Raw genomic sequence first — 25,400 nt, 5'->3', positions numbered from 1 at the left:
GGCTTCCCTTGTCTTACTAAATGAAATATCTGTATAGGTTTCTTACCTATATTCCATTTCCAGAGATTTAAAACTCCTCCCACCCTCATTAAAGGACCCATCTTCCTCAGCTTGCAAGAGCTCTGTTGCCTTATGTTGGTCTAATGATAGATAACGTGGGGGTTCTCTGCCCGTCCCTGTATAGTTCAGTAAACCTTTGAAAAGCATAGTTCTCAAAGTTCATTGACCTTGCTTCAAGAGGGAGGATAACCTCATGCTCCTCTTCCCTTCTGGTCTTTCCATACCCCTGCTAATTTATATGTAAATTGGGCTTCCACTGTTTTGATCACACCTTGCTTAATTTCTTTGGAGTCAGATGACGTGACAGGTTTCAGGGTGGTAGCTGTGTTAGTCTGTATCAGCAAAAACAACGAGGAGTCCTTGTGGCACTTTAGAAACTAGCAAATTTATTTGGGCATAAGCTTTCGTGGGCTAAACCCACTCCATGCATCAGAAGACGTGACATTCCCTCCTGTCTCCGAGAGACCAGTTTCTCCCTTTGGGTAAAAGACTGTAAAGCATAATATTAATAAGCATTCATTATCCCTTACGTAGAGTTAGTACATACAGTTCACATTATTAATCAGTAGTGTGTCATAAGGTTTCATAAAGGATCAGTGCACTTTTATAATACAATAATATTGTATAAGTCAGTTGATTCTATTGTTTATCACTTTGAGGTTCAGCCCTCTGTCTTTATAGGCCGATGTATATTTTGAAAAGTAAAATGGAGACCAGGCTTCTCTCTCCTGCGGAGTGTAGATGCCAAGCTGTCGCCTCCTATGCTTGCTAACCTGATAGCTTTATTTACCTAATATGTAAATAGACCTTCATTGTCTCTGCCCGATGTCTGGACTGCTCAGAGAAGCAGACTTATTCCTTTGTCTAGGGCAGACTTGTTTACTAGCTGCCCCTGATATGTCTGGTTTAAACACATTTTAGTCATAGTTCTACCATATATCCATAACTCATAATACCCATTGTGTACATACATCATGCAAGAATATTAATGATCAGTGAATTTTCCAAAGACATGACATCTTGTAGATACCTATGAGTGTGTCAGGCCTGACGAGTTACTGACCAGAGTAGTGAGCTACAAATGAGCCTCTGTGACACAGTGATACTTAAATGGTCAAAAGAAAAGGAGTACTTGTGGCACCTTAGAGACTAACAAATTTATTTGAGCATGAGCTTTCGTGAGCTACAGCTCACTTGAAGTACTCCTTTTCTTTTTGCGAATACAGACTAACACAGCTGCTTCTCTGAAACCTGTTAAATGGTCAAGTTGACTGAGATACATTTAGGACTTACTTGATCCTCCTTTCCAAGTTTGGCACTGCCATGCATATGTGGGTTTAGAAATCCTAGGAAAAAGGCCAGGTTATACTTAATTGTGTGTTGTTGTTGTTTTAACTTTGTCATTAAATGGCTAACCCATCTTTGTAGGTGCCAACACAAGAAAATGTATCATCTAGTTGATAAAAGATCTGCATGCATGCAAGATTTCATAAAAATCTCTCAACTAGTGTGGACTTTGCAATACCCAGGATTCACAGTCAAATTTGGCCTGTGTAACTGTAATGCTCTTGTCTTCAACTTGCTTTCAGCTTTTTGCTGTGGGAATCCTCATTTAAAACCACTTGTCTAAATTACTTTTGATTTAGCAATACTTTATAGACAAGCAGAACTGTCCAGGTTTCTGGTGACATAAGTGAACTGAGCAGCTTTCCTAATCGTCTTCAGAAATGCAGTATGCTGTGAGTGCAGAGCATTCATGAGATTATTGTTGGACCTGAGGCTATTCCACACCACACTCCTTGATAGCACTTGGGCACTGTTCAGTTTAGGCTTTCACCATATAAAAGGCCATAGCTCCACTACTCTTAATGGAGCTTTGCTGAATTATAACAACTGAGAATTTGACCGATTATCTATTCAGAAGTGTTTGTAAAATGTGGTGTTAGGCTTCAAATGGCGTCAAATAGTGGGCCTGATTCTGATTCATTTTACCAGTTTTTACACTGCTGTACCTTTGCTGCGTTCGATGGAATGGCTCCTGATTTATACCAGTGTAAATGGTTACAGAATTGTGCCCATTGTTTTGAAGACAAGGAAGGAAGGAGGAGATGGATGGGTATTGTGTCGTTCACTATATGGCTGATTTGAAATGGTTTCCTATTTCGTATGTTAAAATAAATAGGGACCTTGTTTGGAACTTGAGACTGAGATTCAGGGCACATGAATTCACTTCTTCACTCTGCCACTTCCTCTGTGACCTTGCATAACAATTGCTTGTACTGTCTTTTTCAGTTTTCTCTATTTGTAAAACGGGGATATACTTAATGACTGACACAAAATTAGAGGGAGGACCTAAAACTAGATGTTTGCAAAATGCTGTGATCCTTTTGTAGAAAAGGATCCGTGTAAGTGGCGGAATGTCATCTGGAAGTTTGAAAATGACTGCTGTTCCTCTGTCCGTGAAAGAAAAAGGGAATGATGGATGAACAGTTTAGAAGTCAGTCTGACTGCAAGAGTGACAGCTGTTCAGAGATCAGGAAAGGTTACATAATCAGGCAAAGGGATACATACGAACACATGTGAATAGCCTTTCTTCCTCTTCTAGAGAGGCACTTCTAGACAGAGAAGAAAATTGAACACCTGGTGAGTTTTGAAATGGAAAGAGTTTAATGGCTACAGGGATGTGGCAGATACAAAGCTGATTGTTAGAACATATGTCACATGAACTGAAGTGAATCATCGACTGTGGGCTGAAGGAATCTTGTACTTGAATTCTGCTACATTATCACAGGCTACATTCAGGGTGGAGTAGGACAGTTGTTCAGATCTTGATATTTACAAAGTCAACATTCATCCCCAGTAGTGTCTGAGATGCTGCTTTAGTTATTTCCTTTTTGGAGAATAGGGAAATAATGCAGAATTACTACTGTAGGTAAGTGTTGACTCCTTAATAGCAACTATTGTAAGTGCATTAGCCAACAAAGCTATTGCTTATTCCCTTTAATGAGTCTTTATTTCTTGGATTTTGACCAAGACTGTTTTTGTTTATTTTCTATTTGGATTCACCATTTCGTGATCTTATAAAAGTTCAAGAACGTCACAGCCCTTTTGTGATAGACACACTGTATATAATAACCCTCTTTAGATGTAAAATAGTTATCACTCAGTTGGGTGACTTGTTGCTGATTCAACCCCCATTTTCAGGTACAGAGTCATCCAAGCACCAAGATAAGCTGGCTATTTTCTGTCTCTGTACTACAAAAACAGATAACGTGTACAGTTGAAACACCAGTACTGTACATGGTAAGAACTTTTCCTTTAACCAGTGGCAGCTTCTAGGTGACTGGTAAGAGAATGATAGTAGGCTATTTTTAGTTATTTGTGGTGTAATGAAGCAAAAAGCTTTTCAATGACAGCAATGGATGTACGGATTATTTCAGCCTTATTCAACCCTTGTGTGAGAGGTTCTTTTTTGTATTTTAGTGGGAGGAAAGTTTACTATTAACCATAACGTAGTGAACAACTTAGTGGGAAAGAATCCAGGGTTGTCAGAAATTCTGCCCTAATTTATCCTGTCCTTTAAGCTGACACTTTGATAAGCACAAGCTGAAAACAAATGTTTCCAAAAATGGCTTGACAGATGTAGGTATTCTGCGAACTCCATTCCTCAAGCTGATATAAATGTAATAGAAGGTGAGATCATTTCACTTTTACAAAGGAGCTTTTACGAATCCTCACCATCTCCTGTTCTCTTGAGTAAGTATTGCCCTGAGATAATTTCACATTGTATTTGATGATTTAATGCTACAGGTCTAGGATCTCAAAAGTACCTGAAGCTCTTGCTCCTTTGTAAACTATGGGCTAGATCTTGCTTGTCTCAGTCATGCAAGTAATCCCAAAGGGGCTATTCCTTAAGTGATCAAGATGTAACGCCATAGTTATTATGTGCTGAGCCTCAGAATTATTCAAAAGTAGTGTGCCATAGAACTTCACTTCCTTTGTGACTTGGAAGAACTGGTGCATATAAACTGAACTGCCAGTTAGTGAGCAACCAAAATAAAAAAAGGAAGGATAACAGAGCACAAAATGAACTTTGTGTTCTGTTGCTTGCAGTTATTTGACATTTCATAGTACAACTGTAAATGTGCTGCATCTTTTGTAAAAGTAATAATGTCTTAGTAATACAAGACCTTTTCAGTACTTAATTTAATTTTGCAAGTTTGAGAGAGATGAGTGGGTTTTTGTGTGTATATACTAACAAGACTTTAATGTCATATACATTTTTAATATTAAAGATTTGAATTAGATATGAATGGAATTATGTACTCCTAATGCATATGGGAGTCCATTTGTATGGATGATGAAACTGCACACACCTTCCAGAAAGATTTATTTAGGACTGAACTGCAGTAGATTTAGAACCTTACTAGTGTTTTCTGGCTGGATAAGGACCACATTGGAATCCAAGGAATGAATGCAAAGTTTTCCATTGTGTTTTAATGGGATTTGGTTCAGGAATAAAGGCACTTAATGCTCTGTCTCTTAATGCTCATATACATTGAGCAAACATTACAAAATAGTGCTGAAACTGTTAACTAACCTGCAGTGGATTTTTCAGTATCACATTGTGGGAAGAGAGCAAAAACTCCATCCTTCACCTGCTAAGTTAACTTTAAGGCAGTCATAAAACCCCCGTCCCTTTCTTATGTTACTGTGCAGGTACAAAATACCAGTCATATAACTGGTTAAAAATGTTGGTCAGAATTTGTTATTTAGTTTCAAATTATATTAAGTAAGGTATTGAAATACTTAATAGTGTCCTAGAAGACTTACACCCTGTTTTATGAATAAAGAGTAAAGAATAGCAAGTGAAATACTCAATGCAGAACAAAACAAAACAAAAATAAAAGTGAGATGCAAGAGCCAGAAAATTCATGTTTAAGCCAAGGCAAATCTTCCTGTTTTTGTTCCTTTGTTGGTTTTATTAAAAAAGAAAAAAAACCCCACACAACCTCTCAAATAAAGCTCAAATATATCTTGCAACATTTCAGCCCTGAGCTGAATTATTTGTATGGTCTAAATATAAAACTCCTGAAGCAAACATTTACAGCCATGTTTAAAAGCTTAAGCAGCAGCCATGTTTAAAATCTTTTTTTTTTCCATTGGATGAAAAAGGTAAAAACGATAAGAATAAAAGTATACCTTGGGATCCCTAAGTTGTAATCAGCACACTCTCTTTTCATAACTTTCTCGGAAGACCATTAAACCAATTTCCTCCTAAATTATCCCAGTATTTTAGTGGACATCGTTAGTAGCATTTTTTGTAAGTGAGCTAAGATTGGAAATAAAATTGCAATCCAGCTAATTTCTGGAAATTCTCCTTCCTGTTCTGAATACCTACAGTAGATATCCAAAAAGCTGCTTTTGAGGAAAGGAGCTAATTGTTAATGCTTCTGTAGGTTCAGCAAAAAGAAAGATGCAGGCATGACTCCATCTTGGAAGTATTCTGAAAGTGACGCACTGTAAGCCTACGGAAGTACGGGATGGGGGGTGTTTCAGAACCTGAGCTGTAGCTTCAAAGCATGGTTTGTGCAGCTATTTTTTGGAGGGCTAGCTCAAGCCACGCTAGCCCAAGTCTGGTGTTAACCCAGGCTGAGAGGCTCTCCACTGCAGGCTGGACAAATGTGCCCTAAGTGCTGAATGCTTTAGCATTTGGGGCCTTATAATCCTGAAATAATAAGCAAAGCATAGCTTTCTGACTGAAGATAAAGGGCCAAATTCTGCCATCGGTTATATTTACACAGTAACCCAATTACTTGGGAGCTGAGCATTAGTAACTGAGGACATAATTTGATCCACAGTCAGTATTTACAAGAGTAACTCAGAGTTGTCTTGAGATTTTTCTGTGATGCTATTTGAACACACTGGTTAATCTAGTTTTTAAATATTAATGCACTTAATCTGACAGTGTTATGGACAAAAAATACATAGCATATGTATGAATAGGAGCCATGTATGTTTCACTATTAAGATATTGCACAGCAAATCCAGCAGTATGTCCTCTGCATCTCTGCCTGAAGCAGCATGGGCTAGCAGAGACTTTTGGCAGAGCTGGACTTGTGAAAGGGTTTCCCCAGTTTTAGGCTTTGAGAATCACAACTTATCACATATCCACCAGTGCAAACCTAAGGTAATTCCATTGCTGTGTGCTTTAAAATGTCACTTGTTCTGACTCCAGATTTACACCCATGTAGGAAAAATCAAAATCTGGACTAATCTTTATATTGTTGGAGTCATGTCAATGAATGAGTTTTTCAATACATACTATCAAATACCGTCCTCCTAGTTTCAGAAGACAGTAAACAGCAATCAAAGTCAGTGTAACTGGCTGTTCAGAAAGAGAAGACAATACTAGGAGTAGTAATTAAATACATTCCTAAGTGAATGTATTTAGTACAGTTAACAATCAAGTGATCAAATGATCCCATTCACTAATGAACAGAGGAAAGGAATTTTTGGATACAGATAAGTCCATAAAAGTTAAAATGATTTTCCTTTTATGACATTTTAAAATTCATATCTTTGCATCATGATCCCATTTCTTGCAAATGTTTTTTTGACCAGTCTTATATTTAGTTTTATCAATATCACCCTTTCAAAATTTTATTTGCTCACAGGGGTGTATTTTGGGGTGGGGAAGAGGGAGGAAGGAAACAGGCAAGTAAAATCTTAGTAGTTCTTTACATTCTCGTCAGGCCTCACAGAAAAGGTTGGGTAGTGACTTTTGTGCTGGTGCTGCTATGTTGTCGTCCTGACGACTTGTGAAGAAAAGAATCAAGAAATTTAATGTACTGATCCTGTTCTGTGTCAGCTGCAGGGAAACCCTGTTAAACTTTCATGGCTTGAGTAATTTATTCAATTTTAGCATCCCCATTTCTCAGAAATCTAACTCTTTTCTGATTGGCCTCCAATTTATTAATTAATGTATTGATTGCAGGAAGGGATGGAGAGCCCAGGAAACTTATGGAGTTCAAACTTTAAAACAAACGTTCCCTTCTGGTGGACAGGTTTGAGGGCCATGGAAAGGGCCTGGTGCATGGCCAGCCAACCCCTGGGACTGCAGAAATCTTGGGGAAAGGATGCTTCTGCTCCACAGAGGGGCTGCTCCATGGCACCGTGGTTCCCCGAGAGGTCATGCTGGCATTGGCTTCACTGTCCATGCCTGCCAAAGATCCACCATGCCAGCGAGGGTGCAGATGTAGCTTGGGAGTTAGTCATTCTAAGCAGCATTTATTTTGGCCCGACTGTTAGTAGAGAGCCAGGGTAGTGTTATTCCTTGAATCTCACTACTCTAACCTGAGTGGAGGTATAGGGCTTCTGTGAGTTGCCATGGAGGGAGAAGCATGTTCTTTCTACTCTATTTCTGCCTGTGGTAAATGGAGGGGAATGCCCGGTCTGAAAAGTAAACTTGAGAGATTCCCAAACAGAAGTCTATAGATGAAATCGAGGATCCAGTGAAATCAGTGGGGTTGTGCCATCGATTTTAATGGGGCCAGGATTTCACCCGATGTGTTGGCGAGCTGCTGGAGTCAAATTGTTTTTGGCTAGTTGAGCCAGTTATGTCCCACGCCACTTCTTAGAATAGCCCCGTTGATAAGGAATTCACCATTTACAAATATAGAATAGTTCCTGTAGCAAGCACTTAACATAACAGAGCAGCTGCCATTTAAAAACACACAGCAAACGCTTTCCTGCGACTTTGTGGGAGGATTATTTTTAGTCATTCATTTCTCAAATTGGCTCTTACACGCTGGGGGAGAAGGGGAATTTGCGAAATGTTTGTAGACCACATAAATGGTGTTTAGTACAATTGATCATGTTACTTTGACACTGTCACTTGCAATTTAGTGCTAAAAAATCTCCCAAAACAGCATCTCAGAGTAATCTGTTTGAATGCAGTCATTACCTGTTACAAACAACCCCCCTCTATGGTTTCCATAGAGCCATGCTGATCTGAAGTACTAAAATTTGAAAAAGATTTTTCCTCTCTGTTGATTTATATATATATATATATATAAAAATCAACGGAGAGGAAAAATCTTTTATATAAAATATGAAAAAAATGAATTCAGTCTTAACTGAATCAACAGAGAGGAAAATCAACAGAGAGGAAAAATCATATATATAAAATATGAAAAAAATGAATTCAGTCTTAACTGTCCAAGTACCAGGAAAAGTGGATCATCTAGAATAGCTAATTCAGCCCTGGCATAGCCAGGGAGAGATGAACATTTCTGCCTTGACTGAATGTGGCTAATGGTCATTCAATAACACCAGGATGTCTCTGGATTCTTGCTTTAGAGGTCATGTGAAATAAAGGTTTGCCTTTTGGATGTGGGGAAAAAGGTCTAGCAAACCTCTTCAATATATGTTTAACTTTACGCATGAGTAGTTCCATTAGCTTCAATGGGACCTACTCTTGCTGAAAATTAAACGTATGCTTAAGTGCTTTGCTAGATTGGGATCTTAGGGTAGTCTTCACTGTTTAGGATTATTTTTCAAGACTCTCTTTTACAGCAATGTAATTTCTAAATGATCAAGAGCTGCTTCTGCCCCCAGCCACCTGCAGTAAGTTGCTGTTGCTACAGCCTAGAACTGTGAGATACAATGTGTGATGAAGATGAAACCACTGCTCTTGTATGTGATAATGGCTCTGGGCTTTGCAAAGCTGGATTTGCAGGGGATGATGCGCCAAGGGCTGTTTTTCCATCGATCGTTGGACGTCCTCGACACCAGGTTAGTTGTTCCAAAAGGACAAAGGTTTTATTTCTCTTATACCGCCCTTGAAAACTGTGTTAGATATGATATAAGCATAATGTCGGTCTGAGCCTGTAGTTCTTTTGTAAAAAAATTATTGTATTCATGTTTTTTCCCCTCAAAATCAGGGAGAACAGAAAAAAAAAAAGACAAGAATTTACAGAATGGGAAATGAAAGGAAGGCAAGGGGGCAGGGAAGGAAAAGGAAAGACATATCTTGGTTTTCATCCACTAGGAATTAATCAAAGTTTTCTAAAAAGTTAGACCAAAGTTTTTCAGATTTGTCTGAGATCCCTCCTCTCCAATGATCCAGTTCTAAGGGAGGCCAAACTTTCACATGTTTCCATGGGACACTGGTGCGTTTAGAAACTGAAGATTTGAGTTGAATGGTTTTATGGGAGTAAGCTATCTTGCCCTTGTTGGAATATTTTTGCCAGTTCTCTGGAAAAGGTATTGCTGGGCTGTAAAGTCAATTATTGATCTGCAGGAGAATTCTGATAGCCCTTTCAATGGTATTCATGTGCACAAGTGAAACTGAACTGGTGCTTCAATATCATGAAGAGTGGGTGTAGCAGTGATCTCTTCAAAATTTCATTGTAAATATTTTCAGCTTTATAAAACTGCCTGCCAGTCAGTAAACGAAAGATCCATCTAGTCTCACGATTTACCATTGTTATTTAACATGACATTGATAGTCCTTTTTTTGCCTCCCATTATAAAACTGTCTGAACCCTGGGACCTTAAATCCTAGATTAGGTGACTAGTGAACCTTCTATGAGGGTAAATGACTAATGATCCTTAGCTGATAGAGGACTATTAGCATAAAAAAAAATATATTGCTGGGAGACCATAAATACTACTAGCAACCAAATTTATAGTAGAGATAAGATCCATTTATCATTACATTAAGCACTGGTAGAGACAATTAAGTTTCCAATTAAAGTCCTTAATAACATCCCTTTATCAATCCGAGCAGGGCTGATAAGCGTAATTTTGTGGCTAGCAGCTTCTTTTAACTGCTTAAATGTCCTCTCTATATATTTTAAAAGAAAATATCATAGAATCATAGAATATCAGGGTTGGAAGGGACCTCAGGAGGTCATCTAGTCCAACCCCCTGCTCAAAGCAGGACCAATCCCTAATTAAATATCTGTATTTTCAACAATTTAATAATTTTCAAAATTGAGTGCTTGCTACAAAATGTAGACTATATTCTTCTACTTGTCAAAAGTGGTTTACTTATTTCAGTAAAAGAATGCATGGAATTCAAGGTCAGGATGTTAGATTCCTGAAAACTAAAATGTGTCTTGGTAGCTGTAAGTAAAACATGATGACTGAAAACCTGCAATACTGTATGCACAAAACATGGTATATTATTTAGCTATTTGTCTTGCACATTGAGTTTTATTAATCATTAGAGTTAGCATGTAGTTTTAAGTTACACAAATGCATGCAGCTCAATGACTACATCTCCTAAATCATGAAATTAATGAATATCCAGCTACACATGGAATAGATTTTGATGGCAGTTGAATAATATTGTCCCAAATATGCTGTTCACATTACCTTAGGCAAACAAGATACAGTGGCTATTACAATCAAGACAAATGTAAAAAGACTATCCAGGGTTGGATACAGCCCCATGTAAATAATATGTCTGAAAGTATTTTTAAAAACTTCCTTTTAAATATGTTGTATAAATGTTTTTCATCTCTCTTGGTGTGTGGATAAGGGCCTTTTCAACAAGAGAGAAAAAGGGGTAATGATGAAACTGACTTTACACAAAGCACTGCCAAATGCAAGAAAAAGTGGAAAATAGAGAAATATTCTTTCCTCTCTAACTTTTCAGTTATAGCTTTTCGCAATAACTAAGGATGATAACTAGAGTAGGTACAACATTTTCAGACAAAAATGTGATTTTTTTCTCAAGATGTGTCCCTTTAAAATACACAATACAACACTAATTTTTTGACAACTACATGTTCCAGGGTGTTATGGTAGGAATGGGTCAAAAAGACAGTTACGTTGGGGATGAAGCCCAGAGTAAAAGAGGTATCCTGACACTGAAGTACCCCATTGAGCATGGGATCATCACTAACTGGGATGACATGGAAAAGGTGAGTGTTTTTCTTCATTTCATTTTGTCTGAGTCATTATTAATTTGTTTGGGTAGCACCCACAATGTGTGGCAGAAAGAAGGCACAATCCCTGCCTCCATAAAAGAACAGACACAAAGAACTTATGGGGAAGGTTGTACAATACATTAGTGGAACAGTCAAGGTGGTGATTGGTCTTGTCTTGGCAATAATAAGGCGGTCATAGGTTGCTGAGGCTTTTTAATTTTTCCAAATTATTATGCATATAAAATTATTCCTCAGCTTTGATAGTGTGATCTAGAAATACACTGACTTTATCTGCTGCATTTACAGAGTGCTGGGACCAGTTTTGAAGTCCTAACTTAGGCAAAGCTGCTTTTTTACATCTATTGGAATTTGGTCAAAGTAAAAGTTTTAGATTGGGATCCCCAGAATCCCAATGAAGAAACCTTAAAACATTCTTCCTTAACCTAGAAACACAAAAATAGAAAACAGAAAGGACCAATCCTTTCTCCTGGCCTCACAGGCAAGAAAACATGAAAGGATGTCTTTGCCTTGTATTTATATGTTGCTCTCTCAGTGCTGCGGATGATGTAGGCAAAATGTATTGGGGAATTCCAAATATTAGAGCAGAAAAGATGGAAATTGTTCTTAAATCCCACTCTGGCCTCTGAGCACAGGTTTATTCCCTATAGAACGTTTTTCTGTTGAGGACTCCAGTTTAGCCATAAATATCCCGAGGTGATAATGCTTCTTTATTTCCTATCAAGTAAGATTTTCCTGGTATTTATCTAATGGGCTTTATAACTCTTCCATGGAGTATCCATTAAAGGAAGGTCCTAAAGTGGGCACAGATATTGAGCTGTGCTGCTGGAGAACACATTGGAGAGACAAGGGTCACCAAAGCCTTGAAGGACTGTCAAAGCTTGCATTGCTAAATATAGATAGCACTGTCCACCATGAGGGATCTCAAAGTGCTTTACGGATTATGTGGCAAATAAACTCCAGTTACTGTAGAATTAATGACAATTCAATTCTGAGTTCAGGTCCAGGTTTAGTCGTCTGATTTTCAAAGATGGTGGAAATCATTGGACTTCATTTATAAAGCCTACATGAGCTAGGACTCTTGATCCCCATGGATGGGGACACTTTGGCTACCATAGAAGCCATGGAGCAGCTTTGCAGTCTGGAATGAAGAATTCCTTCCCTCATATACCTGTCCAATTCTTAGGTCAGCTACTGCATCTGGATTTTAATGGGCACAGCCACTTAATAAGGATGATAGGCTGCCTATCTGTGGTATCCCAAGTAAAAAGATTCTATGGTATAGAATTTGGCCCCAGATCTACTCTGTTATACTCCTGCAAACCCATTGATTTCAGCTAAAAACAACAGCAAAATTTGTCCTGTCCTGCATATGTTTTTGTGCAAGTATATTTAAAATTCATTGAAACTGTATTTGAAATGAGAAATGCCTCTTTCAACACAGTTTTGACCCACCAAGAAAGGAAGCAGTCAGCAAAATGTTGCCCTAAACTGTCTTTTCATTTTAGATTTGGCATCATTCTTTCTATAATGAACTTCGTGTTGCCCCAGAAGAGCATCCTGTGCTGCTGACTGAGGCCCCCTTAAATCCTAAGGCTAACAGGGAAAAAATGACTCAGGTAACAATTTGGATATTGTTGTGTTAATGCTGTGCTGCACAGGTTGTTTCAGCATAGGAGCCAAAAGTTAAACGGTCCTAGATATGCTACTCCCCCCTTCTTCCTGTAGGGAGTGCCTCCATGGTAGGATCAATGGCCATTGGTTGGGACATGTGGAAAAGCTTGTTTTTCTGCTGCCTATGCTGTTCCTCTTCTGTGGATAAGAAGAAAATGTTTAGTTATTACGTTTGGAAGTGATTCATATTTCTCAAGTGCCTTACAAACCCTAAGTAATCTTCCCTCACAGGGGTGGTTTGTTGCATTGTCCCATTTTTCTCCTGGGGAATGTGAGGTAAGGAGGTTAGGCCCCACATTCTCACAATAGTCTCTCATTTTAGATGCCTGGCTCTGGACAACTGTGGTCTGATATTCAGTAGGGCTGGGATGTCGAACCTCTCGTTGCCTTCAGCAGGAGTTGTGAGTGCTCAGCACTTCTGAAACTCAGGCCTTTAAGTGTCTGGTTTTGGGCACGTAGAAACTGAAGCATGTACTTGTTAAGGATGTAGGACTGGACATCTGGAGAATTTGTGTAATCAGCTGGTTGGTGTGTTATGTGTCATTCTGCGTCCAAATCACAGAGGATGTGAGTTTGTTATTGATCCCTCTATAGAGTTTGGCTCTTTAGCTCCAGCTGTAGAGACTCCTTGCTTCTCCTCTGCGGGTTGTCAGGTCAAACCCCAATGTATCAGAGAAGATGCAGCTGTCATGTAAGTGGGGACTTGCCTAGGATTCAAATTGCTTTAGGCCTTATACACTCAGGTTGAGCTTTCTCCATCCAGAGGAAATATGTAATTCACTGCTTAGTGCATGATTTGTGTTTCCCCATCTCCACAGATGATGTGAGTCTGCTACAACTGGAGTTAAAGAGCCAGACTCTGTAGCTGGGGCTGTAGGGACTTAAACCTTTAACTCTGCTGGAGGTCTCCAGTTCAATCCCCGGTGTTGGCCAAGACGGCAGTCATCACACACACATCCACATGATGTAATGAGTTATATTAATATTTGAATATGCAATATGTTATTTGCATTAATTCCCTTCCAACCAAATCCATTCCTTGGCTCCACATCAAACCATGATTTTCTCTACTTTTTCTCTAGCTCTCGCTTCAAATTCTCCCTCTACTCCCTCTAATCCAGCCCCCTGCATGATTCCCAGCCTGTCTGCCCACTGCCATGTGGCTGGAGCGATACCCTACATATTGGGTGAGGCATTACTCCAGCCATATGGTAAATGTGGGTGTTGGGGACTAGGCTCTAAGCATTGACACACAGCCTAGGGTATCTTGCCCGCAGCTCTGCAGTGGTATCAGCTGAAACAGCATTTCAGGAACCAGGGACAGAGTGTTCAAAAATGGGATTCTCCCTGCCAGTTTGGGGATTTAATAGGTCTAAAGGCATCCAAACTTAGATAGCACTTCTGAAAATTTTTCTGTTGTACGACATGCCCCCAGGCCATCTAGCAGATTGGCATCAGAGCCTGATCTAGAACTCAGGGGTCTGTGTCTTCTAGAGCACCACTCCATCCAGAAGGCCATACTGCTTCCCTCAAAAATTGGAGTGCGGAGTCACCAGTACTAAACACAAATATAGATATATACACGCTCAGTACCAAGAAAAAATTGACATGGATTTGCATTTCCCTTCATGCACATTTTTGGTATACATTTAATATGACCCTTATGTGTGTAATGACAATGTAAATGAGTTAATTAAGCAATAAGAACTGAGAGAGCCCCTTACTGGGAGGTAATACAAAGAAAGAGGTATTGCAAAGAACATGATCAAGATAGCTGCTTTCAACAACCAGACAATTGTTGCTTTCACAGCAAGACATGCCTGGTAGTGTGTGTCTGCCATTATGCAGTGATAATAAATTCAATTTAAAAAAAAAAAGATTATCACTTATTACATTAAGTCATTAATTGGAAATGAAATGCCAGTAATTAAAATATAGTTTGTCACTGAAAGGAACAAATCTTTTTCTTAAACCATAGTCTCTTTGCAGAGATGCTAACATATGAAATCAAGAGTCTAAATTTAACCCATCTGTCTTCATTGGCTCCCACTGGTGTAGGTACAGGTTCGGGAGGGAAGTTGTAATGATGGAAAGTGGCCATATCATTCCCTCCACTAGGGGGGACAAATTGCTCTCAGGAGCATGGGAAGCACTGACTGGGAAAGGGATGCACCCATGTTATCAGTGCTTGCCCCAAACAGCCTTCACTAGCAGAGATCCTAGCAAGGCCAGTTGGAAACTAAAGCTGCTCCACCTGGTGCAAACCTGAGGGAGAACCTGTGGTATGTACATAGACGCATAGTTTCTAAGATGCAAATGGCACATTAGGTACCTAAGTGTCATTTATGCCTTTGAAGATCTGCCCTGGAACATAGAAGGTTCTCTGATACTATAGCAATGGGTATGTCTGCTATAGGTACTTATAGAAGAACTTCACCTGTGTTTCCCTCTAATCCTCCTCCAGGGCAAGGGGCTAGGTTACCACAGAGATGGAAGTGTAGTTTACATCTCCGTGTGCCTGCCACACTGAATATGGCCCAATATGGACCTAAGCCAAATCCTAGTGAGATCAGTTGGAAGACTCAGTTGATTTAATTGAACTTTGGATCAAACCCTAAGCAAGTACAGTGTGCTGCCCCCCCCACCCCCCCGGTAAAACTGGATCAGGAGAGAACTCAAGAACACTGCAAGTGTAGCTAATAAAGGAGGAGGTGCTCTCAGTTTGTAGGAAAGGGATGGTGAGTGCATTGCTTTAGGGACATTCTTTGCCAGTGTTTGAAGAAATGGTATCATTTGTCTTGGGGGCCTCGGGGTCTAATACCTCAGGGGAAGTGGTGGCAGCTGGGAAGGTTTTATCAGAGTGGGGAGGTAGACAGTGAGTCATTCTTGTTTAGTGATTAGAGCAGGGACTAGGAGTCGGGACTCCTGGGTTCCATTCCCATTATGCCCCTAACTTCTTTTGTCAGTTTGGAGAGAGAAGGTGGGTGAGGTAATATCTTTTAATGGACCAACATCTGTTGGTGAGAAAGACAAGCTTTCGAGATCCACAGAGCTTGTCTCTCTCACCAACAGAAGTTGTCCACTAAAAGATATTACCTCACCCACCTTGTTTCTTTAATATCCTGGGACCAACATGGCTACAATTACATTTGTGAGTTTGGGAAAGTTAGTTCCCCATTCTTTGCCTTAGTTTCCCTATCTATAAATTGTATATAACAACACCCACTTCACTGGAATGATGTGCAGCTTAATAAAGCTTTAAAATCATCAGAGGAAGTGGGCCATAGAAGTGTATATTGTTTATAACTCTTTGCTATTGCAAGTTCTTGAGAAACAAGTGTGGAAAACAAAGGAAATTTGTGATATTTTTAATGGTGCTTTGACACCAGGATGAGGGCGGATGCATAGGGTTTAATGGTTAAAAAAAAAAAACAAAATCCCAAACCCAGACTTTTAAATACAAAAGTAACATTAAAATGCAAGAGAAACAATATAAAATGTATGTAATTTATTTTCCTTTTTGTTTTAGACTAGTGGGTGAACTTTACCTACAAGATGTATCTTATTTATGTGAAGAGTAATATTACTGGGAAAAGTACATCATTAAATAATATTTCTTTCCAGCTGAAAATGCTTGACACAACAATAATTAACTTTTAAGTTCAAACACGTATTAATTACATTGTGTTCTAAATCCTATTTATAATCTGAATATATTTTAAAGGGATAAAATATACATGTTACGGTTATTTTTTTCCTTTGGGTTGACACAGAATTTTGTTTACACAGCAGTGAATGGATGAAATTAATTTTAGTAGGTTGTTGGGGAGATGAGTTATCTGGGTATAAATCTGCACTAGCAAGTGATCTATAAGTTAAGGGAAGACTTATTGTCTCTTCAAATGCTCCTGATTGTATAGCCTAAAGATTCCTAAACTCTTAATTGCAGATCATGTTTGAGACATTCAATGTACCTGCTATGTATGTAGCAATTCAGGCAGTTCTATCTCTATATGCATCTGGTCGAACCACTGGTGAGTTTCTGTGGGTGTCAGTCTTACTGTCTGTCTCTCTCATGTATGCTGATATAGACACACTATATATGTTCTGTCAAGAAGCTATAGCCATCTAGGAACTGCATGCTTGCCCTATACTGTACAAGCATATCATGGCCCTGGCCATTACAAGAATAGAACTCTTCTCTTTCTGTTCCAAAAGTACTAGCCCTTTACCTGTTCATGTATCGGAGAATTTCTCTGAGGAGCATATAACCTATGTTTATATTAGAGAAAGACGATATAGTTTGAGACTCCACTTAACTGCACATCAGATAAAAGAAGCAAACACTTAACCAACTCATGTTCCAAATCCCCACTTTATTTATTTCCATGTTATCTTTACCATTAAACATGTTCCTGACAAAAGAATACTATTGAATCATTATAAGAAAATATCCTGTTTAAACATTATACTTGTCAATTATCTAACTCAGAGTCTGCTGTGAAGAGATAATTAGCATTAGCAGAGAGATCCCTCATGACAACCATTTAATACCTGATCAAGTATTAAGGCCATAAATTATATTTCAGGAACACTGAGGCCTTGGTACATTTTGAAAAAAATTGAAAATACCATCTGGCTTTACAACCTGGTGCCTCAGTCTAGTTCAGGGGTGCGTAAACTACAGCCTGTGGGCAGGATCCGGCCCACCAGCCATGTAAATTCGGCACTCGAGCTCCTACTGGGAAATGGGGTCTGGGGCTTGCTCTGCTCTGGCCCTCCAGCTGGGGAAGCAGCGACCTGGCCCCCCTCCAGCTCCTATGCCTAGGGACAGCCAGGGGGCTCTGCTCTGCATGTTGTCCCCACCCCAAGCACTGACCCCACAGCTCCCATTGGCTGGGAACCACAGCCAATGGGAGCTGCAGGGGCAGTGCCTACAGACAGAGCAGAGTGCAGAACCACCTGGCCATGCCTCCACATAGGAGCCGGGGAAGGGACATGCTGCAGCTTCTGGGAGCTGCTTGAGGTAAGCGCTGTCCAGAGCCTGCACTCTGAGACCCTCCCCACGCCCCAACCCCCTGTCCCAGCACCCTCCTGCACCCCAAACTACTCATCCCCAGCCCCATCCCAGACCCCGCACCCTAATCCCCAGCCTGGAGCCCCCTCCCACACCCCGAACTCATTTCTGGCTCCACCCCGAAGCCCATACTCAAACCAGAGCCCTCACCCCCTCCTGCACGCCAACCCCAATGTTGTGAGCATTTATGGCCCGCCATACAATTTCTATTCCCAGATGTGGCCCTTGGGCCAAAAAGTTTGCCCACCCCGTGTCTAGTTTGTGAAAAGAGATCACCCGTTTGTGGGAATCAACCTTTGTGGCAAATTGTTGATTCCTTTAAAAGACTCCATTCTGTGTGTATTTAATATTGGAAACTTTCATCCACTTTTCAATGGAAAAGATGTTCTTCACTTCCTGCCCTAAAGTGCAGCAACACTACACAGTGCAATGCAATGCACTGTTAAACAGTTGCTGTGTTCAGCCCTGAGGAGGCTGTATTTTAATTGTCGATGAGATGATCTCTGTGTGCAATTTTACATCATTTTTAGTCCATGTAGTGCTCTGAGTCTTTTGAGATGAAGAGCTCTGTATAAATGTAAGATCATTATCATTCGCATCAGTTGAGAGAGAACAATACAGTACAATTGCAGAATGCTTCATGCTTTTGCCAAAGGCAGTTGCTTCTTTGTGTATGCTAACAATTTCCACCACACACAAGCAGAGCTCCACTTATAATGAAGACAAAAGGGGTTATCATATGAACATCTCCTAACAAAGTCCTTTTATTATTGTTTCAGCTTTCTCTTAGAATGTGCAGAAGTTGTGGGTTCTATGTTGGCTGAGAATGCCAAGCTTTTCCTTTTCTTTCCCAGGAATCGTTCTGGACTCTGGGGATGGTGTCACACACAATGTACCCATCTATGAGGGTTATGCTTTGCCCCATGCCATCATGAGGCTGGACCTGGCAGGGAGAGACCTCACCGATTATCTCATGAAAATTCTCACAGAAAGAGGCTATTCTTTCGTCACCACTGGTAATAAGATGCCTTCCATATGCAACTTACATGGGCACACTAACTCTTTTTGGTGTCATATTGGACTTCAAGTGTGTATGTGATTTGCTACACCAAAGCTGCATTGCAAGGTACAACCCTCGATAGGCCAGAGACATAGACAGTGTGAGCTAGTGGGCTTCTTCCATCTCTAAGGTCCAGGATGCTGGTGCTTTGCAGGCTGAGCAGGAAATGTACAACATAAATAAGCTGTTTTGTTTTTTTTGTCCATGTATTGTCACAGCCATTTTGCTCCCAAGGGGAACTAGTATATGGCAATATTTTTACTATTGTGTTCTGGCTAGTGATGTTTGTTGGAGGTTTGGTGGCACAAACATGAATTCATCTGCACAATACCCCTAGAAGGAAGTATGACACAATCAGCATGATTTTACAGATGGGGAAACTGGGGCATGGAAATGTTAAGCAATTTCCTGGAGGCCACACATTGGTCAATGTCAGAATTACAACTAGAGCCCAAGAGTCCCTATGTCACAAGTCTGTGATTAATCCACTAGACTATACTGCATCCCTGCGCGCACGCACACGTGTGATGGAATCTGTCCCGAGAGTGTCTTCTGGCTGCCATATTGAATGCTGATAAAAGATATAATTAATGTGATCCTTTTTTTAAAATAACATTTCTTTCTTCTTTTTGTTGGGTGTTTGTAGCGGAGCGTGAGATTGTGCGGGACATAAAGGAGAAGCTTTGCTACGTGGCTTTGGATTTTGAGAATGAAATGGCAACAGCTGCTTCTTCCTCTTCTCTCGAGAAGAGTTATGAACTTCCTGATGGGCAAGTCATCACCATTGGGAATGAAAGATTCCGATGCCCAGAAACTCTCTTCCAACCTTCATTCATAGGTGGGCCTGGGCGGTGTTTGCAAAGGGCGTGGCTGAATTGGAAAATAATGTTGTGTTTAACTGTAAGGGAAACATTAAAATATAGATACTTTTATGTCCTGAGAACCTGTAGCTTCTATTGACTCCATCAGGAGTTGGGTTTGCTCAGCCCCTCTGATATATGGGGAAGTTACTCTTTGGAAAATGTAGACAGATCTGGTGGTTTTGCTATATATTAATTTGCCTATCAGGCTAGAAAGTACCAGGGTTCTAAGACAGTGATTTTTCATGTTTGTGTCAAACACCTGTACCAGTTCACCAGACTAAGACCAAAGCCTACCAGCCAGTACTTTAGTACCATGAGAAGATACTGCTTCCAGTTCAGACGGATTGATATCAGTACAGCTGTACATTAGTGCTAGGTGAGATAAATATCTGAGAATGTAAGAAAAAATATTTCTCATCCAGATGCTGCCTCTGCTCCACAATCAGTTCCCTAGTCTTCAGCTCAGCAAGCTATAGAGTATAAAACCCATGTATTATTATTTTCCAGTAGTTTATCTACAACCCTTTGCAGAGTCAAAATCCACCTTCAGTGTATGGTAGTTCAAGCCTTCCTCCCATTGACTTCAGCAACGAGGCCTGAGTAATGACAGCAGGACTGGCCCATAGTCAGTTCAGTCCTGCTTCCCTGGAAGTGGTAAAACTCTCACTGATTTCTATCAACAAGTCTGTCCATTGAAGCACCTGTATAGCCCCCATCTCGGTATCTGAGCCCCTGTCCTGGAGCAGGAGCAGGCCTCTGTGGAAACTGGGATGTGGAAAGATTAAGGGATTTGAGGATACACAGTAGCAGAACCACCACTGATGCCCAGCAGTTCTTGGGCACACAAGTCCGTGTCAGAATGAGAGTTCTGAATTATTTGAAAGCATGACTCTGTGTAAATTGTACTCTGTCACAGGGAAACTCCTTGTATCTCTTCTGGGGGAAAAATATCACCACCATAAGTGGGCTTTACTGTGTTTTCATGTTACCCAGTTATTCAAACTGGCTTATAAGAATCGTTTTATCCAGCTGGAGTTGAGAGTGGGTCTTACTTCTTGCTAATACCAATATACTTGACCGCAGGAACAGCAGACTATTGTGGGAACAGCTCAAACTGCTCTTTTTTTTGTTTGCTAAATGATGGCATCAATTTATACTTGAGGCAATCTAAATCCCAAGCATTAGAACACAGTAGGAGAGAATTTTTCTTCTTTTCAAGTCTATTTTATGTCTGCCATTTGTAATCCTGTTCCCACCCGGATTTGACAGGGAAGGTAAAAAATTGCACTTATCTTTATCTTCCCACCCCACCCACCCCCCAGCATCTCATAGCTTGTTCCTGGAATTTTCTTAAGGGAGCTATGTCAGCAAATACAGTATGTTTAGGGACCATTGACCCTGATCTGTATGAGTCATCCTTCCATGTTGACAGTAGTAAAGAAATAGGTGAAATGGATTCCTAAACATATACATGTAATGTATTGAAATATTATTTTCAAACAGGAATGGAATCTGCAGGTGTTCATGAAACCACTTATAACAGCATTATGAAATGTGATATTGACATCCGTAAGGATCTCTATGCTAATAATGTGCTCTCTGGGGGAACAACAATGTACCCTGGTATTGGTGATCGCATGCAGAAAGAGATCACAGCTTTGGCTCCAAGTACTATGAAGATTAAGGTAATCCTAGCACTTTATACAGATTTTTTTTCGAGTTTCTTTTGTTAAGAAATCAGACCACAAGAGAACAAGTGTTTAGTGCTTAGAACAGAAGACTGGAAGCTACTGCAGCTGATTCTGTTCCTGGCTGTGCCATGGATTTTTGTGACCTTGGGCAAGTCATCTAACCTTTCTTCCTTATTTTATCAATGTCACTCAGGATTCAGAGACAGATTTGTCAGATATTGGCATAAAAATGGTAATTGAAACTGTGTGAGTGAATGAGGTCTCCTAAAGACAGTGTAAAGAGGGAGCCAACAACAGAGCCCTCTGTGACTCTAATGGAAATTGAAATAGGAGAAGAGAGAACCCATCAAAAGAGAGACTGAATAAACAACCAAAGAGGTAGAAGGAGAAACAGGAGAGGATGGAGCTGCAAAAACCAAAGGAGGATTGGGGTCTAGGGCCGTATCAGGTGGGAGGCTCCCAGAGCTCGGGCTGCAGCCCGAGCCTGAATGTCTGCACCACAATTAAACAGCCCCTTAGCACAAGCCTGATGAGACTAAGTCAGCTGACATGGGCCAGCTGTGGGTGTCTAATTGCTGCGTAGACATATGCTAAGAGACCAAAGAGAGTCTGCTAAGCCAGTGACCGTGCCTCCAACTGAGGAACTCCAGACTAGAAGGAAATGACCCAGGGGAAAACATAATTTGAGGTAGCTCAGTAACAGGGCTGGACGCTTTAATAAACCGCTAGGACCCTGGGTCAGGACTTGATGGCATAGGTAGGCCCAGGTTCCTCTATCTTGCACTGTTCCCCACCCCTCCACCCACTCCTTTGTAGTGACCCATCTCTGGAGGAGCAATTGGAGCATGAGGGGTGATTGAGGCTGCAGTCTGAGCTCCCTCTGGGATGACCGAATTGGCAGAAACCATGAGGCCACTAGGCCAGCTGTCATCAGACTTTTCCACTACGTGCCCCACAGAATGTACAATCTAAATAGACAAGACAGATAACTGGTGGGAGGGGAAATAGGGGCACACAGAAGTGAAGAAACTTGCCCATGGTAACACAGCAGCTCGGGGCGGAGCTGTGAATTGAACCCAGGTCAAGCAGTAAGTCCAGGTCCTTGTCTACTAGATCACACTGAGAAGAGATGAACAATTAACTTTGACTTGGGTGAGGGTGCCAAAAATTATTCTCAGATATTAAAGCTCTGGGGACCAACTCTGGGTTTGTTAAACAGCAACAAAACCCCCTACAAGATGCTGCCCAAATCAAACACTCATTAAATCAAACTTTTCTGGTAACTTTCTCATGAAATAGGAATAATTACAAGCAGCAGCACAACTCTTTAGCCTTAATCTAATTAAATAAGCATCTCATTTAAATCTTAATGAACAACTAGGGCCAAGATTTTCAAAAGTTACTAGTGATTTGGGGGGGCCCAACTGGAGACACCTTATTAGGGCCTGATTTTCCAAAAGTGCTGAGCACCTGCCCTCTAGGACCCCTTTAAAGTGTCTCAAATTGGGCACCCAAACACAATCATTTTTGAAAATCTAAAAGTATATGGGGCCCAATCCTGTGAGGTTCCGTGCAATCTCAACTTACTTGAAAGTCAGTTAGTTAAGTATATTGGCCCACATGCATCCAAAGAACGTTAATGCACTACAACACACCTTAAAGGAAAGGCCATCTAGGGATTTTAGCTGGGACACCCAGGTACGTGCATAGCAAGTGGTTGTTTTTCATCTAGATAACATGTAATAAACAGCTGATGAGCACTTTCTTGGCTTCAATGTGGATCAAGTTACTAAAACCCCCTGGCAATCTGCAGATAGCTGACTGTTTTGGTCCTTGCCCGTTTTTCATTACCATCTTCAGGTCTGATTCAGAATAGTGCTGAGTATCTGCCACTCCATTGGCTTCCTCTCAGGATCTGGCCCATATAGTCAGGAGCCAAATTGTTACATTGAAATAATTCTGACTGCAGCTGCAAGGCTGAAGAGATGACTGGCTTTTTAGCTGTTGGATGTTTTATTTCAATGGTATTGCACTGCTGTAATGGAGAACTGGCTTTGACCTAGTAAATTTGCACAGACGAGATGTTATTGTGTGAGCTACTCATTACTCTGCTCGTAAAATGTTACACTTCTCTCCCCTTCTAGATGATCGCACCACCAGAACGTAAGTACTCCGTCTGGATTGGGGGCTCGATCTTGGCTTCCCTGTCTACCTTCCAGCAAATGTGGATCAGCAAAGATGAATATGAGGAAGCTGGTCCTTCTATTGTCCATCGCAAATGCTTTTGAGTACACTCATGATATGCCATCAGTGATAAGTATCAGCGGTTCTCTACACCACATCCCCCCTTGTGGGCAGTACATGCTTTAGGCTTCCTTCCATCGCTTATTAAAACACAATAAATGGTTATCATGCTGATTAGTATATTGTTTGTCTTGTTTTTGAATGAGGAAAAGACACTGTAATTTAACATGCAGTTGACAGATGCCTTCCAAGAGTAATTATAGCAATAAAACAATCAATTCTGTAGAAATTTTCCTTCATGAATCTCAGAGCATTTTACAAACATTCACAAGTTAAGCCTCACAAAGTTGCTGTGGTGCTGATCAGTAGTATTACCCTCTTTTACTGATGGAGAATCTGAACTGCACAAAAATTAAATGATTTCTCCAACCTCATATAAATTGAAATTCTCCCCTTGTGCAGAGACCCATCACAAAGTCTATGCACCCTATAAGCCTTATTTGAGTATTATGTGGTGCATAGCTTTTTTGCTGTCCCTCTGTATAGGGATGAATTTCCCCACAGTGAGAAAGTGGCAGACACAGTAAATTTAGATGGGTCCTAAAGTGCAAAGTTCTTTGTGCAGAAGTTGCATATAATCTTTTCCTTTGCTTCCCATGATTGTTTGGCAGGAACCCATGCTATCAGCCACAAGGGTCAACAAACTGTAGTGCTTTGGTGCTGTAATTACATGTACCAGATTAATTTACCTGTCACACATTGTTCTGCTTAAATGTCTTTTTTTTTAATCAGTTAATTGATTTTAATTAACTTGCTATCACTGTCCTTTTTATGCCAAATAAATTAATACTAAGTAAATAACAAGCCTTTCAAATGTGTTATCAAACTCTTCTGGTTTAATGGATCAATAAAAGTGTAATTATCCATGCTAAAGTGATTTACATTAATTATATAGTAACCAATTAGTATAAACATATAATAATAAGTAGTCATAACAGTCTATTTTAATTTAATTAGCTCATGAAAATTGCTTTGTTAAATTCCAACTAAGTATTCAAGATAAGCAATTTTAAAATTAAACTAACAAAAGTTTCACAATTTCTATAAAAAAAATTTGCCTTTACTTCCAAATGGCTCAGTGTACTGTAATGTACTGTGCTTGAAACTGATGACAGCGTTTGTACCCTCCTTGCTATGTTTCAAGTGCCAAACAAACTTATTTGACATATGGACCTGATTCTGCACTCCTTAGGAAAGCCTCCCTTTGACTTCATGACTTTAATACCAGGCCTTCCGAGTTCACTCACTATGAGGTATGCTAGGTAAGTATTATACCTGTTCCTAGATTGAGAAAGCATGGCACAGAGAGGAAGAGTGATTGGACAAGGTCTTCCAAGGGCAGAGTCTGGAATATAATCCAGGATTCTCGACACCCAGTCGAGCGATCTAACAACTGGACAATGATCTCTCTCTCACTGATGTCACTGCACTCTGCACTGGTACTTCCTAAATCCTTCATTCACAGCTAGAAAGAGGACTTGTCAGCAAAGATAGCTCCTCTCTTTCAAGGAGGGAAAAAACACACCAACTGTGTAGTGTGTTGATTTTCTATGGCCAGGGAAATGGATTCAATGCATACTTCCTCAGCTCACAGCCTGTTTATGTGGCCTGTGCTCTGGGGAAGGAGTACTTTTTTTAATGGCCAGCTTTTATAGAAGCCAGGTTTTTTCTTTGAGGTAAAATGACCAAAGGTTTATTTCAAGACAACATTTT

The 25,400-nt window shown here is 40.3% G+C and overlaps 1 protein-coding gene across 1 annotated transcript; it reads left to right on the top strand.

The window, feature by feature from the left end:
* The first annotated feature begins 5,607 nt into the window (after positions 1–5,607).
* LOC140913850 (actin, aortic smooth muscle-like) lies at positions 5,608–23,732 on the top strand. The gene is made up of 9 exons (XM_073350661.1): positions 5,608–5,645; positions 8,680–8,856; positions 10,866–10,994; positions 12,527–12,637; positions 16,642–16,726; positions 18,624–18,785; positions 19,476–19,667; positions 21,196–21,377; positions 23,528–23,732. Exons 2-9 carry the CDS (start codon positions 8,728–8,730, stop codon positions 23,669–23,671), a joined length of 1,134 nt encoding a protein of 377 aa, XP_073206762.1. The 5' UTR covers positions 5,608–5,645; positions 8,680–8,727; the 3' UTR covers positions 23,672–23,732.
* Positions 23,733–25,400: the final 1,668 nt, after the last annotated feature.

This window comes from Lepidochelys kempii, chromosome 6 (genome assembly GCF_965140265.1).
Source record: "Lepidochelys kempii isolate rLepKem1 chromosome 6, rLepKem1.hap2, whole genome shotgun sequence".
Taxonomy (NCBI): Eukaryota; Metazoa; Chordata; order Testudines; family Cheloniidae; genus Lepidochelys; species Lepidochelys kempii.
The sequence above is the reverse complement of the archived record's forward strand: the minus strand, read 5'-3'. Positions and strand labels throughout refer to the sequence as shown.